The sequence below is a fragment of the Nansenia antarctica genome, assembly GCF_963989245.1.
Source record: "Nansenia antarctica genome assembly, chromosome: 1".
NCBI classification, from domain to species: Eukaryota; Metazoa; Chordata; class Actinopteri; order Argentiniformes; family Microstomatidae; genus Nansenia; species Nansenia antarctica.
In genome coordinates, this window is record NC_137674.1 from 53,234,720 (window position 1) to 53,251,609 (window position 16,890).

General features: G+C 44.8%; 1 protein-coding gene across 1 annotated transcript; it reads right to left on the minus strand.

Moving 5' to 3' along the window:
• Window positions 1-7,322: 7,322 nt before the first annotated feature.
• Window positions 7,323-8,760, minus strand: ptrhd1 (peptidyl-tRNA hydrolase domain containing 1). Its single transcript, XM_080550621.1, has 2 exons — window positions 8,541-8,760; window positions 7,323-8,084 (listed from the first exon to the last, which is right to left on the minus strand). Exons 1-2 carry the CDS (start codon window positions 8,748-8,750, stop codon window positions 7,914-7,916), a joined length of 381 nt encoding a protein of 126 aa, XP_080406747.1. The 5' UTR covers window positions 8,751-8,760; the 3' UTR covers window positions 7,323-7,913.
• Window positions 8,761-16,890: the final 8,130 nt, after the last annotated feature.

Genomic DNA, 16,890 nt, shown 5'->3' on the forward strand with positions numbered 1-16,890 from the left:
TCCCCTGACCCTCCCTGTCCCCTGACCCTCCCTGTCCTCTGACCCTCCCTGTCCCCTGATCCTCCCTGTCCCCTGACCCTCTCTGTCCCCTGACCCTCCCTGTCCCCTGACCCTCTCTCTCCCCTGACCCTCCCTGTCCCCTGACCCTCCCTGTCCCCTGACCCTCCCTGTCCTCTGACCCTCCCTGTCCCCTGACCCTCCCTGTCCCCTGATCCTCCCTGTCCCCTGACCCTCTCTGTCCCCTGACCCTCTCTCTCCCCTGACCCTCCCTGTCCCCTGACCCTCCCTGTCCCCTGACCCTCCCTGTCCTCTGACCCTCCCTGTCCCCTGATCCTCCCTGTCCCCTGACCCTCTCTGTCCCCTGACCCTCCCTGTCCCCTGACCCTCTCTCTCCCCTGACCCTCTCTCTCCCCTGACCCTCCCTGTCCCCTGACCCTCTCTCTCCCCTGACCCTCTCTCTCCCCTGACCCTCCCTGTCCCCTGACCCTCCCTGTCCCCTGACCCTCCCTGTCCTCTGACCCTCCCTGTCCCCTGACCCTCCCTGTCCTCTGACCCTCTCTCTCCCCTGACCCTCTCTCTCCCCTGACCCTCTCTCTCCCCTGACCCTCCCTGTCCCCTGACCCTCTCTCTCCCCTGATCCTCCCTGTCCCCTGACCCTCTCTCTCCCCTGATCCTCCCTGTCCCCTGACCCTCTCTCTCCCCTGACCCTCTCTGTCCCCTGACCCTCCCTGTCCCCTGACCCTCTCTCTCCCCTGACCCTCTCTGTCCCCTGACCCTCTCTCTCCCCTGACCCTCTCTCTCCCCTGACCCTCTCTCTCCCCTGACCCTCTCTCTCCTCTGACCCTCCCTGTCCCTGTAGCCTGGACCGCTGGTCTCTCCCTATCCCCATATCTCTGGGTCTTCCTTGTCCCTGGACCCCGGATCCTATGGACCTTCCCTGTCCCTGGACCTCTAGACCTCTAGACCCTCCCTGTCCCTGGACCTCTAGACCTCTAGGCTCTCCCGGTCCCTGGACCTCTAGACCTCTAGGCTCTCCCTGGACCCTCCCTGTCCCTGGACCTGGACCTCTAGACCCTCCATGTCCCTGTCCCTGGACCTGTGGACCCTCCCTGGACCTGGACCTGGACCTCTAGACCTCTACGCTCTCCCTGTCCCTGGACCTCTAGACCTCTAGACCCTCCATGTCCCTGTCCCTGTCCCTGTGGACCCTCCCTGGACCTGGACCTGGACCTGGGCCTGGGCCTAGCAGTGTTGTTTGCCATGACGTGTACCGTGCAGATGAGTGGTATTGTACAGCACAGACGGACAAAGATTTGGGATGAGTTCACACTTTTTACTTTCCTTTCAGAAAAAAAAGCCTAAATGAATTACTCTATGAAGCAAACTGTCATATTGAACTCAATCGATATATATACATATATATACATATATATATATATATATTGTGATTCAATGCAGGTATTGCTTTGTTTTTTGTTGTTGTTTTTTTTGAGAGCATCTAATATGTCAGTTATACAAGGTGATGTTTGGCATCATGACAATGTAATACTGCTAAGTGTTGCTGTGGTCGGGGAAACTGGCTCGTGTTCAGAAATGTGAAAAAGAAAAACCTTGGTAAAGAATTCGAGCGATTGATTTCTAAAAATGGCTAGCTCTTGCTCTTTGGCATCCCATTGAATGTTCCAATCCCCTTAAACCTACCGCAATGCAAAACCGGCACGGGATTTGGCCTATATTACTCAACGACATTAATGAATAGGTTTTTAAGTGTAGAATTTCCTAACCAAGAAAGTGATTTAAAGTTTAATGGATCTTTTTTTTTTTTATGTCACAGAAACACAATTCCTCTCTCTCTCCTCAAGCCTCTCTGCTCAGCCTGTGATGATGACGTCACTCCACTGGCTACACACTACAGCTCATCATGTGACTACTGTTGCCCAGTCAGACACTGTATATCAGCACTAACCTCTGTTGATATTTACATTAACACATTCACATACAGTACAACTCCCCAACTGCCATCAGTTATTAGGTGTTTTGTTTTGTTTTTTGGGGGGTGGGGGTGGTCAACTGAGAAACAAAGCTGTCAACAAGGAGCAATAACAGTAGAAATAAGTTGGACAATGTTGTATTCTTAATTAATCAAGTTTCAAGTCTAGGGGGTTTCTGAAAGCAGAAAGCTTTCAAAACAGGATAAGTGTCTGTGTGGTCCAAATCGATGTCTCACTGTGTATTTTACAAGGTATTTCACAAAGTGTGCATCATTACCCCGAGCACAGCTACAAACAGAGGGGCAGGAGATAAGGAGATAACAGCATGCGTGGTCACCTCCTACCAAGCCCTCACTTTTAACTTTGGCCAACTCCTACAATGTTGTATAATTTGGGAATCACTGTGTCCAGTTGAAATGCTCAAGTGTGTGTGTGCTTAATGCCCAAACAATGGTTCAGGAGGACTCTTGCCACCAGCACCTCTTCAACAGTATTTTAGAATTAGATTTCCATTTTGATTTAGAATTTGATCCTCAAAATGGCATCTTTTTGGTGTGTTGTTTCTTGAAGAGCTGGTAACGATTTCGATTGGGAGACTTATACAGAAAGACTTCACTTGTCAAACAGGTCAACTTCACTTGATATGACACACCAACTGCCACTGTCCATCTGTTAAGGCCCTTCAAATATTGCTTTGTTATTTGAATAACTATCCTTTTTCCACGTTTCTACCTGAAAATCTATGTAGGATTCATAGATGAAGTGTTTGTGCACCTTGTTGTAATTACCTCACACTGTACATGCCATTCAATTAGCTTTTTTGTAACAGACTGAATTTAATGTTTTTCTCTGGTAATGTTATTCTCCTTCATAATTGAAATGGGGGAGGGGCGGGGAGTTGGGAGTTAACCGTTAAAACAGTCCACACTGGTTGAGGTTAAGGACTTTTTCATGACCCACCGTTTGGTTTATGTAAATATACACCCAAGAAGACACAGAAGCAACACAAGTTCACAGTGTGGAAGGATTGTGTTTGTTGTCAGTATGCGTTGGTTTGTATAGGGCACCAGCTTACTGAAGGCCTCCCACTCAGCACAGGTGTTAAAGAGGATCACGCATCCTTGTCATGGACATCATGTTCACCAGCCTTTCTCTCTTCACCGCGGAAAGGGCATTCCTGCAGAGAATATAGTGTTAGTACAACAGAACTACATCAAGTGCAGTTTCAATTGTGTTAGGTTTATCCGAAATCTGTCAATTTTAACTGTTTATCATTTTGGATAACATATGCCAAATACAAAGCACCATGAAAACCGTGCACATTAACAAGTAGACGTTCTTTTTATGCAAGAGCCACTCATTGGCAAAGACTGCTCATCCAGTACAGGTACAAGGTAAATGTTTTAACTGGTTCAACATGTTAACTTGTATATAACAGACAATGTGAATATGTATTTGTTCAGAATCAACCAATTGTAGTGCTCCAAGTTTGTGGTAATAACTACTTGCTTCCATTTTATTTTATTTTTTATTTTTTTCCGATGTATTTGACTGTCTGAGAGTGTGTATGTAAGTGATTGATACTGTATATCTGTTGTTTAAGATGGAAAACGAATATGTCCTGATTTTTTATGTTCTTTTTTTCTCCTTTTTTTTTTAAGATACCTGCATATTTCCTGTGGGTATACAGACAGCTCTATATTGGAGAGAATGGTTTAGCGACTGCTGAATGTGATTTTACTGAGAGAGAAGCAGCGTGGACTGGCTTTTGTACGGGTTCATTTAAAGAAAAAAAAAAGAAAAAATAGAAAAAGAAGAAAAAAAAAAGGCCATATTATTTAATTTCTCTGTTGTCAAAAGTTTAAACAGATCTGAGAAAGTGGAACCTGGGACGATGGGAAGCCTTGCTCTGCTGTTCTAAGTGGCTTCTTTAGATCGCCTGATGTAGTTTTTGCATTGTCATAAGTAATGACCAAAGCTTCAAGACGTTTAATCCATATCATATGCAAAGCCTCATGCAATTGGAACGAGAGAAAAAAAATGTAGCGTTTGTTCACTTTTCTAAAGAGAAAATAGTCCCTTACCCCAAACATCACGTAGCTCTTTGACCTCGCTACTAAGGACGAGAAGTCTGTGCTTTGCTGCATGTCCGTCTGTCCTTTATTTGTTGTTCCTTTTTTCAACACAATCTGTCCTTAGATACTGACAAGTGACATATTAACTATAGTATTTGTATGTACTCGTTCTTCTATTCTTTGGAGTTTCCCAAAGTCTGATCAGTAGTCGACTTCTCCCTGTTGGTACTGACTCCTCGTAGCAGCGATGCTGATGGTCCTTTTCTTGAGGCCACTGCTGTCTCTGCTTACAGGAAAAAATGATCTTATAACAGCTAGCTATGCACTTAAATGAAAAGCACTTATGTCACACTAATTTAGGTATTTCAAAGAGACACACAAATGTGAATCAATGACTTACCACACCCAGGTATATTTTTAAGTAATTTGTTTATTCAAGTTTATTCACCGCAGAATACAGATTTTCGTTTTTTATTATTATAATTGTTTTATTCAGATAACCATAGTTGATAGTTCAGAATCATGATTCCAAAACTATCAATGGAATTTCACAGATTACGGTTATAATGACATATTTCAATTTATTTAGCTGAATACTTTATACCAAATTTGACGTGCCTCTTGTATATATTTGCGGCAAAGAGGCCTGCTCCTTGCTGTTTGATGACGATGTTCTTGTTTGACGAGGATTGTCTTATCTTTACCTTTATAAAAACAAGTTTGCTGTATTTTACATGACTTTTTTACAAAAAAAATCTAAATATTCCAGGAATTTGCAGGAAATACAATCTAATTTTGCACTTTATATCAGAATTTATAAGAGGAAAGAGGCCATCACGAATACTCACGTTCAAATCAGATGACTGTCATAATTACGATTATGAAAATGAAAGAAAAAAAATCCCCTGAATGTAAAAAGAAGAAGAAAAAAAAAACTAAAGTAAAATCATTGACTTCTTTAGTAAGCCCAAACTTTCTCAGGTTCTTCGTAAAGAACTTGGTTGTAGCCCGTCGTTATGACGACAGACGAGAGAGCTATGTCCTCTCTTCTACGACTCTCTGTAGTTTCCTTTACGATACTAGTTCTATCTCTGCTACAGACCCTCAGTCGAAACTAAACTATGCCTAACTAGCTCTTCTTCAGGTGACCCCCTGCTCCCTTTCCCCTCTGCCAATCATCTAACAGGCTTTACAACCGTTGTGTCCTGCAGCTTTAAATGTTCTAAACATTCCTCCTAACTGAATCTCTGCCTACTGCTCCATAACACCTGTTCTAGACTAGTCTATATACCCCCCTCCCTCCCTTCCAGTAGTAGCAGTCATAGGCCTACTACTACTAGTACTAGGTTAACTTTACATTAACTTTTACATCACTACTACTAAACCCCAGTCTGTCCTCCTCTAGTCACCGTGATGTCACACCCTGCCTTCTGTGGTACTGTAGTAACATGCTTAGATAGTTAGAGTACCCCACTCGTCGTACCCCACTCCCCTCTCTATATAAACAGGTATTAGATAGTTAGAGTACCCCACTCCTCTCTCTGTATAAACAGGTATTAGATAGTTAGTGTACCCCACTCCTCTCTCTGTATAAACAGGTATTAGATAGTTAGTGTACCCCACTCCTCTCTCTGTATAAACAGGTATTAGATAGTTAGAGTACCCCACATCTCCAGGTATTAGATAGTTAGATAGATAGTTAGAGTACCCCACTTCTCTCATCAGTATGTACAGGTATTAGATAGTGAGAGTACACCTCTCCTCCAGGTATTAGTTAGAGTACCCCACTCCTCTCTGTATAAACAGGTATTAGATAGTTAGATAGATGGATAGAGTACCCCACTACTCTCTATATACAGGTAAAACCTCTCAGTCAACCTGAGGGAATTGGAGCAACTGTTTGCTGATGTTGTGTTTGTCAAGTATTGTAAGTGCTGCCTTATCGAGACCGAAGTTGGTTGTGGTTGAAAGACGACATCACAAGCTTAGTATCTCACCACTTTAAAAAAAGAGCAATGGCCTCTCTCATAAAACAACAACAACAACCAGGTTCCACTTTCTCCTTGTAAAAATTAATATAAATAAATATAAATATATATATTATACATTTTACTCATTTTGTCCAGTTTTGTATATTATACTTGTGTAAGTTCTTTTTAGAGAGCCGCTGATGCAGCTGTGGGGGGACAATATGAATGAAGTTGTATCTGGGAGAATTTATGCATGTTTTTATTTCTGTGTCCAGGTGTCCTCACCTGGGGAGAAATCCTACTTTTCTGAGGACGTTGTCGACAATCAGTCTCTGACTGGGTCCAGTCCCCTACAGGAAGTAACTGTAGGCTGAAAAACTAAACAAACTGTGTGTTTTTTTTTGTTGTTGTTTTTTTTTTGCATCTACTGATCAGTCTTATTTGTCTGTCCATTTTTGGAGGTATGTTGGCTGCTCAAACTGGGATTAGTTCAAAGTTTACACACTTCTACTACACACACACACACACACACACCTCGTGCGTTCGGTCCCTCTGTTGCTTTTTACAAGGTGAGGATGCTGACCTTGAAGGAGATGATGCTTTTTCGACTAACAGATCTATAACATCCATGAATGTGAGAATGCAACACATTGCAATAAAAGCACCATTTAAAACAGGACTTTCTGGTGGTGGTTGATTCTGTGGTCCAGTCTTTCTCTTTTTTTGTTTTTAGACCATTTCTGCTTTATTGGGATAGCGACAGTAGAGATTGACAGGAAGGCTGGGTGAGAGGAGGGATGACATGCAGGATATGTCGACAGCCCGATTCGAACCGGGGACCCTGCGATTACATGGCTGACACCTTAGTGTGCTACACCACCAAGCACCCCCGGTTGAGTCTTTCTAATACAGTGGTATGATATTCTTGATATGGATTTCTGGTGTACTCTTTTTCACTCAGGTGAGGCTGGTGGAGGTAGAATTCAGTTCCAATCCCTGCATCACAATGAGCCGGTCCTCCAATGTCTAGTTCCACTGCTGTTTCACATCAGTTTCATTGACATCACACACTATCACTTCAAACCGCACACTTCATAGGCATGCACTGTGTTGGCAGACAAGATGAGGAACAGAGAAAGACACCAATGACTTCATCAGAGGTTTTTAATTGCACGCTGATTTCCTGAAGTGAATGAATCCTACTCAAAACATTCACAATTACGAGTCATAGTCATCATGTTCAAATGGACTCCAACCACCCCCCCCCCCCTCCCTCTCCCCCCAACCAAAGAAAGCTCAGCTCATCCATGTCAGTTGACCCAGCTGGCCCCTGTGCTACATAGTTCATTCAAGTCCACCTCAATGAAGGTAGATAGAAACATCCCCTCTTTGAATGCCTGCCTATGTATGACTGGCATTCTATGGCGCCATTCAGAGAATGAGGTTAGTGTCCGTGTTGCTATGCAGTGGAGCATGACGCTGCTGCATGCGTTTCTGTCAGAGCGGCACCATTCAGAGAATGACGTTAGCATGTTACTGTAGGAGGTGTCAGAGCGGTCCACCTTCTTCATCCAGGAGAATTCAACAGCGAAGATGAGACGCAGCATCACCAAGATGTACAGGTCAACTCCCAAAGAAGACATCATGGTCCATACACAACATGCCTCTGGTTTTATAGTTTTCAGACATTTTAAATTTTTTATCCAAAGCGACTTTACAGATTACAGGGACAGACAGTCTCCCTGGAGTAACTTAGGGCTAAGCACCTCACTCAAGCGCACACTAGTGGTGGTGTTCCCTAGGTGGGATTTGAACTTATGACCTTCTGATCACCAGTCCTACTAAGCCGCCACCACCACCCCCGACCCTCCCTTATGTTATTTGAACAGTTTGAACTTGCGCAGTAGCGGGTGGACAGTCTCTTTGGGGTACGGCTTCAGGGCCAGACAGGTGGGCACGTTCTCCGGCTGCTCCACCCACAGCTTGTGAGCCACGCCCTTCTCTGTCAGCGTCTCTGATAGGCTGGATAAGGAGGCCTGGTCTGGAGCCTGAGGAACACAGAAACACATGCAAGCCTCCGTTTGTTTTCACAACACAACCAGCCCATTGTATTTTGTATGGAGACACTTATCAAGAGTAATACAGACTGTATTTATCCTTAGTTATTGCAATGAGACCACTGTGTGCAGAGGGATGCTCCAAAAAAATGGATGCTCCAAAAAAAAGAAAAATTGCGTTCGTTTGCTTGCCCGGTGCCTCGGTTGGGCGAGTTTTGCACCTTTTTAACCATTCCATCGGTTCGTAGGTGAAAACCACGCCTAACTGGAATGCCAGGCGTTCTAAAACGAAGGCACCCTGCGCCACACGAGTACGCCCACGTGCTTGCCCCCTTAAACGCCCCGCGTACCTCATTCACCAACGTGAATAAAAAGAATGTTTCCTTAAGATTGATTTGAATATATTGATTTAGCCTAATAGCAAAGTAACACAGCTGGTCTATCTACCTGAAGTACTACTTTGTGCATGCTGTCGAGCTCTGCCAGGTATTCCTGTGTGTCGGGGTCGTCGTAGTTCAGGTGGATCGCGGCGGTGGCGGCGTGGCAAGCCTGGGTGATTACCGCGCCCAGAGGCCAGGCCAGCGCGTGGACCAGGTCGGCCCGGACCACCACATACTGGACCAGCCGTCTAGGAGCTCCGGGGCCGGGCGCCGCCATCTTCACTGGCTACAGTCAGCGGGGTGGTGGAAGGGAAGCAGCTTTGCTTGTGCATGTGTATCTTCCGGATAGGCATGGTATTTGTATGCCCTCTTGTGGCCATTTATGTTATAGCAAATCGTGACGTTAGAATTATAAGGTTCTATCTCCATTTTTGTCAAAATTGAGTTTTTTTACATAATCTGATCCATTAGGTGTTTATTAATGCCTATGTGGTGTTAATTTTAAAATGTTGACATTTTTGAGTTAGTAATTCATAAAATACAAAGGTTCCATCTCACAAAACATAATGGAATGTAAAAACTTTGACGCTCAATATCTCTGAACTACCCTAAACGGAGATAGAACCTTATAATTCTAAGCTCACAAAATGTCAACAAGTGTACCATGATGAAGTAGGCTACTTCATTACCCAGTAGCCTATTCCTACTATTTACACGGATTAAACATCATATTGTTGCAGAATTGGTTTGTTATTGTATCAATTCCATCACTCCAAAGAGCTCTAAAGTGTAGGCTATTTCACATTGCGTTGTCCTCAGATAAACTTACTAAGCACAGACCTTGAATACATTGTTTACACTACTTGCCATGTTATAAGGTTGCAGTGGGGTTCGGGTACCTGTACAGTTACCAGATACAGGTACGTTTACATTGACATGTTTGGCATTTACAGGATGACCTGTCCTGGAAGAACAACACAGCAGCCATCATCAAGAAGGCACAACAGCGGCTCTTCTTCCTGAGAGTCCTCAGGAAAGACCACATCAGACAGGAGATGCTGGTGGCCTTCTACCGCTGCGCAGTGGAGAGCATCCTCACCTACTGCATCTGCAACTGGTTCTCCAGCTGCACAGCCGCAGAGAGGAATGCGCTACAGAGAGTCGTGAGAACGGCCCAGAAGATCACCGGCGCCCCCCTCCCCTCTCTGGAAGAGCTGTACAACACACGCTGCCTCAGGAAGGCCTCCAAGATCTCCAGAGACCCATCCCACCCTGGGTACGAACACTTTGTTCGGCTGCCCTCGAACAGGCGGTACAGGACCATGTTCGCAAGGACAAACAGACTGAAGCTCAGCTTCTACCCCAGGGCCATCCAGGCCCTGAACACAGCAAAGACCTAGGTTCTGGGCCCTGGACAGTCTGGACGGATTGATGGCAGCTGCTGGATTGAAAATCAGGTGTAGTGCTGAGGCACAAATGTGTACATTTCAAGCCTGCAAACTGCGACACTTTAAATGAATGTGCAATAACACTATGTGCAATATGACAACCCTAGGGTACATAAGGTTGCAGAGAATAGGAAATGTTAGAATAGGTATAGCATAGCATAGAGTACAGCACAGTGTTTTATTTGTACAGTATAGTATAGTGGATAGTGTACATAGCCTTTATTTATGTAAACCAGCTCCTTTCCCTTCTTTTCTTTTCTTTTTTTCCCTTTTTTTCCCCCCCTAGCACCTGGGGAGCCCCCGCTCCCAAATTTCGTTGTTTGGTACCTGTACTATATCAATGACAATAAAGACCATTCATTCATTCATTCATTTAGCAGACGCCTTATTCCAAAGCGATTTACACTCTAGCAGAAGAGTAATCTAGCTCAGGCACGGGGCCATTGGCAGTTTGATTGATTGATTGAAAACTTTATTAGAAGGTTTGCAGAAGTAGGTACATGAAAGTACATATTACATACAAGGTCAACTAAAAGGATAAAAACCCAAGAAAGCCACTGGCTTATTTCAATTGGGGTCCTTGATTCTCAATTCATCGTTACATGTAAGACAGACAAAAGAAAAAAAACTAGTACTATCTACAAGAGAATACAGACAAATAACTATTACTATCTACAAGATAAACATACATCCATCATGGGAAGAACAGTACAACAAAACATACGGTATGTACAGCGGGTAGGACAGGTGGGGACATACACCACAGGTGGGGGCGGGGGACAAAACACAAAGTATGTACAGTGGGTAGTTCGGGTCTTTTTGTTAAGCCACGGTGGCGAGGGGGCTCAAGGACACGACAACGGAGGCAGAATACTGTGAAGCCCCGTAGGGTATTTATTTACAGTGGAAAAACTGAAAGGATGAGTCCGGGGGTTTCAACCTGGCGGGCTGGCGGTAGTGGTTGGCGTGGGCTGTGGAGGAACAGAAAAACAGGGTAAGTCTCCACGGTAGGCCAGTACATAAGATATAAACGAATCACAAAGTTAGGCACGAGAGCAAAGTTCACGACTAGTCACAGAGGATACTTGCCAGGTCATTCTTAGGGAAGAACTGACGATGAATGAAGGGAGTCCAGGGTAGATGTAGCCAGAGGGTTGATTGGGAGTGGAGACAGGTGTGTTGGTTTGGCTGTGGCTGGATAACCCTCCAATCACCGGGAACGAGCTTCACCTGCGGCGGAGAGCACGCTGTGCTCGAGTTGTGGGGGCGGGTGCTCGAGCTGTGGGGGCGGGGGAGGGCGTGTGTGAAGGCCCAGCCGTAACACTTTTAATCTGATTTTTGATTTAGAGCAGTGGTTCTCAACCCTCTCCTCGGGACCCCCATCCGCTCCACATGTTTGATCTGTTCCACCACCAGCACACCTGATTCAACTGATCAAGTACAAACCATAATTGCTTTATACTTGATCAGTTGAATCAGGTGTGCTGGTGGTGGAACAGATCAAATATGTGGAGCGGCTGGGGGTCCCAGAGGAGAGGGTTGAGAACCTCTGATTTAGAGGGTCCAGTTACGGATTGCAGCCTCCTGTAAATGTTTTTTGAGAGTGGTTTTGAAGGTGGGCAGTGTTTTGCACTCCTTTAAGATTATAGGAAGGGCGTTCCACATTTTTACTGCATAGTTTGCAAACGAGTTTAACGCCTTGTTTGTGGTGCAACGCGGTTGAACGTGGTTCGTGGAGCTTCCTCTGGTGTTGTATGTGTGGACGTTGTTCACTTTTTGGAAGTATGTTGACAGGTACTTGGGTGTCTTTGTGGTGTAGCGTATCTTGAAGACCAGGCCCAGTGCAAGCTGCTGCACTCTGTCAACTACTCGTAGCCAATCAAGGCTCAAAAAATGAGCAGCGGTTAGATGTGTCCTAGGGTTGAGGCCTAGCAGAAGCCTAACCAGTTTATTTTGGGCTGTCTGGAGTCTTGTTTTATGGGCCTTTGTGGTTCTATAGTACCATGATGTTACGGCATAGTCGAAGTGACATTGAATGAGAGCTCCTGATAGGGTCCTCAGTGTGTTTTTACTGACAAGTGAGGATATCCTGTACAAGAATCTAGTTCTATGGTTCACTTTTTTGATTACTTTTGCTGCCATTTTATCTCCGGAAAGATTTGCCTCTAAGATGGAGCCCAGGTATGTAATATCCTCTTTTCTTGTGATATTAATGTTACCCACTTTTATTTTAAAATGTTCAGCCTTTCTGAGTTTAGATGGGGATCCGTATAGGATGGTTTCGGTTTTACCTAGGTGTATTGATAGTTTATTGTCAGCTAGCCAGATGCAGATTCTACTCAGTTCAGTGCTTAGCGCTTTTTCCACCTGCAATATGTCCCTGTCAGAGACCAGCAGAGCCGAGTCATCCGCGAACAGGAACAAATTGCAATCACATGCTAATGACATGTCATTCACATATATTAGGAACAGTAAAGGTCCCAATATGCTTCCTTGTGGAACGCCGCAGGTCACTGGGAGGGGGGGGGACAGTGTTCCGTTCACACTAACCACCTGTTCCCTCCCCTCTAAGTAGGATTGCATCCAGCTCACCGATGTTCTATCGAACCCAATTGCTTTCAGTTTATCTAACAATATGTGGTGATCTACTGTGTCGAAGGCCTTCTGGAGGTCCAGCATGACCATGCCGCAGTACTTGCCCGAGTCCACCTCATGGTTGATGTGGTCGTTCAAATAGAGAAGGCATGTGTCAGTGGAATGGGATGTTCTGAATCCTGATTGAAATTCATACATCAGATTTTTTTCGGTAAGGTACCTATCAACCTGTTCATAAACTATTTTTTCCATAAGTTTCGAGATGGAATTAAGAATAGAAACAGGTCGGTAGTTGCCTGGGTCTAATTTGCTTCCTTTTTTATACAGTGGGGTTACCCTTGCTATTTTAAAGTCAAGGGGGACGTGTCCCTGTTTGATGGAGAGGTTTATTATGTGGGTGATGATTGGGGTAATGGAGGCAGCTGAGTCTTTTAGAAATCTGGCTGGAATATTGTCATGGCCCGTGGCCTTTTCTGAGTGTAGAGCGCCCAGCTTTTTAAACACCTCATCATTTGACACCATGGAGAGTTTAAAATCATCTTTGCGTACACCCAGTTTATTGTAGAACGCACGGATGTGCTCTACACCATAACGCCCTGAGTGGGGTGGTAGATTGTTAACTAATTTAGTGGCTATGGTTGTAAAGAAAGTGTTTAAGCACTTAGCCACATCCAGCTTGTCTGTAAGGAGAGAATCTTCAGATTTTATGCTGATGTTTGTAGACCTGGTTTTGAGTTTTTGACTGCAACCTAGTTGGCTATTAAGTAGCTTCCAAAGGTCACGTGGTTTGTTTAAGTTTTCTTCGATTTTGTTATCGAGGTATTCTTTCTTAGCAGATTTGGTCATGGTAATTACCTGATTGCATAGTTTGTTGCATTGTTTTTTAATTTTCTCAAAGTGGGTCTCTGTGATAGAACGAAAAACGTTTTTTATTTTTATTTTTAAATATATAGACACTGGAGAACAGAGAAACAGTACAAGGGGGGCAATAGAAGTTCGTAGGGACACAGTAAAGGGGAAAAGCGGGTGTCTCAGGACACGCAGTGCTGGGGGGCAGTAGATGTCTCAGGAGGAGCAGTTAAGGTGTAACCTGAAGAGGTGGGTCTTCAGTCTCCGACGGAAGATGGGTAGTGACTCTGCCGTTCTGACAGCCGTGGGAAGCTCATTCCACCAGCGGGGAGCCAGGGTAGTTAAGAGACGTGATCGGTGTCATGTTGGTGTAGAGGTAGTGGGGCCAGTCGGCCAGCAGAGGTGGAGGAGCGGAGTGAGCGGGCTGAAGTTTGGGGGGTGACCATTGCCTGCTGCAGGTAGGCAGGGGCTGTCCCTTTAGCTGCCTTGTAGGCAAGCACCAGGGTCTTGAATCTGATGCGAGCTGCTATCCAGTGTGCGAATTAAATCACGGTGTGCAGGGGAGCCGCACATCATGCGAGGGCGACACAACGCCACATACCAAGCCTAAACACTGCCCTACACAACACAACCATGCACATATATAATATATATAATAGCCCTTCTCATTATAACACAGCAATCCATAGGCCTACAACACAGCAGAAGCCAAGTCTATAAAGCGGGTCTTACCTTAACACAGAAGCGACCACAGAGGCCTGGGTTCAGCTGCCTTTGCTCTACGTCCAGGAGCCCATGATGTGGACAGGCGATGACCTGATTTAAGCCAAGATATGACAAAGGCATTGGATCGAATCTCTCCAATGGAGGTCCATTAAGGTCCACAAAAATAGTGATGAGAAGCTGGGTTCACGCAGTCTATTGCGAGTCTTACTGTCAGTGTCATTTACAGTTTTTTAAAAGCCATCCTTTCCTTGGCTACCATATAGCCAGATCTGAACGCGATTGATGTTTCCTCTTTGCGTTGATACAGAGAATCCTGTTTGGCATTATTTCTTTTTGTCTTGTTTCTGCCAGTTCAACTGCCCTTTTGTGCGCCTCACTATCCCGGTGCTTGTAGATTTTCTTACGCAAGTTGTTCTGTCTATTACTGGTTACGTCCCCGTTCACTCTTCTGACAAGTGCGTTCCAACTTTATCAGTGAGGAGAAGGCTTTTGGCATCCCTGCATAGAGTACAGCCTAAGCAACTATTGAGAACAGCCACGGGAGACGTCTGGTCCAGTCACTCCACTGTTCGCTGGTCCAGCCAGCCAGAGGGACCCCAGCATCTTCGCACCCCCCATCTCCAGCAACAGGCGGGTGGTCATCATCATCATCATCCTCTTCCTCATCTCCTCCGACCTCTTTTTTTGTTGTCTTCCTAACATTAGTTTCCACGTTAGCTTCTTCTCTTGGCTTGTCTTGTTGTGTCTCTTCAGCCCCCACAGTAACGTTAACGTTAGCTGTCATGTTAGCATTAGCACTAACGTTAGCTGTCACGTTAGCATTAGCACTAACGTTAGCTGTCAAGTTAGCATTAGCACTAACGTTAGTTGTCAAGTTAGCATTAGCACTAACGTTAGCTGTCAAGTTAGCATTAGCACTAACGTTAGCTGCCTCTTCTCTCGGCTCTGTTGTAGCAGCATCAGATGTGCTACCACCACCAGCTCTTCATCATTTTGTTTAGACTTCTTTGGATAGAAATCGCCCACGGTGAGTTGCTTTCTTCTTTTCTACATATTTTCTTCTTCTTTTCACTGTCATCAACAATGGCGCGCAGGTGACAGTTTTTTAACGCACGTAGTAAACAAGCTCGTGAGTGGGTAGTGGACGCCTGCAGACAGCGCCCCCACGCTCCGAGCGGCTCTCGGCTAGCGCGGTAAACAAAAATAATAATCATGAATCATAATTTTTATTTTATTATTTTAATATTATTTTCCCCCCTTATTTTACACCTTTGAGAAAAACCATGACCAAAATAGCATTTATTTGGCTATCATATCAATATTTTAGAGCTCCCCCAAAATTTCACAAACCATGTTTCCAGGGGAGCTCATGTCACCACTAGGGGAGCTATAGCTCCCCGAGCTCCCCCTTATTTCGCACTATGCTGCTATCAGGAGCCAGTGCAGGGCGCCAAGGAGAGGGGTGACATGAGAACATTTTGGTTGAACACCAGATGGGCAGCAGCGTTCTGGATGAGCTGCAGAGGTCTGATGGCGGTGGCGGGGAGCCCAGCCTGGAGTACATTTCAGTAATCAAGGAGTGAGATGACCAGTGCCTGGGTCAAGAGTTGCACTGCTTCTCTGGTAAGGAATGGTCGTATCCTTCTGATGTTGTAATGTAGAGGAAGAATCTGCAGGAGCGAGCCGTTGCTGCAATGTTCTCCGCACAGGATAGTCGGTTATCCAGGACCACTCAAAGGTTCTTGGCTGTCAGGGAGGGGGTTACAGTAGAGTTCTCCACTGTGATGGTAGCCTACACTACTATAGTATATGTGATAGTTAATTATGATGAGTTATTTCACACTCATGGGCCAGGTTCTAGTCTGTATTTGCTAGGCCAGACCACCTGACTGGAAGTTTGAAACAAAGTGCTACTGTTGAGTTTTTTTTAACCATTGTGTGGTGTTCGGGTCAACTGGACCCGTTTTACATTTTTACTTTAAGAGAAATGGTACAAGAATACATTTTATCAATATGAAACTCCATGGCCTTGGCTTATTTTCTATGAAAAACATGTAAAAGTGAAATAAATCTGAGACACACAGAAACATACACACACTCACACTGACACTCACTCACTCACTCACTCACACACCTCTGCTCTGGCTTTCCCACGCCAAGAAGCCGTCTGCTCTCGCACTTTTTACCCTATGAAGTGCAACATTATAAACATTTTTACATTTTCTTGCACTGTACAGAACGTATGCAGCAACTGCAAAAAGTACATTTGAGGTACACGCACTGTCACATTCTGTGCTTCATGTGTTGTGTAGACAGGCATACCCATGAACAAACAATTGTAGCCAGTGGTATTTCAGAATTATTTGGGATTTTTCAGACATAATACTGCAGACATTTTTAAAAACGCAATTTCTACTCCCAGAGCCACTGAGTGACACACCTGTGGGCCTTTGGATGGGTGGTACTGTTCAGAATCAGAATCATCTCATGTACGGGTACACAGAGTAACATTCTTAGGTTCAGGTTCTTTGACATTGGCATTGCAGCAGAATACAAAATCAACAATAATAGAATAAAGTAAAATAAGTAAGGTAATTCATGAAAAGAAGTATGAATTAGAATAAGGTGATAAAGTGATAGTTGTACTATATCGGGACCAGTTGTGCTGCAGTAGAACAGTAGTGCAAAATGCTGTGCAGGTTTCAATGAGATGAGGGGGGAGACTGTTGGGGGGGACCAGGGGGCCATTCCACTAAAGGTGGATCAGTATAGCGGCGATTGAAATAAATGCGGCGATCA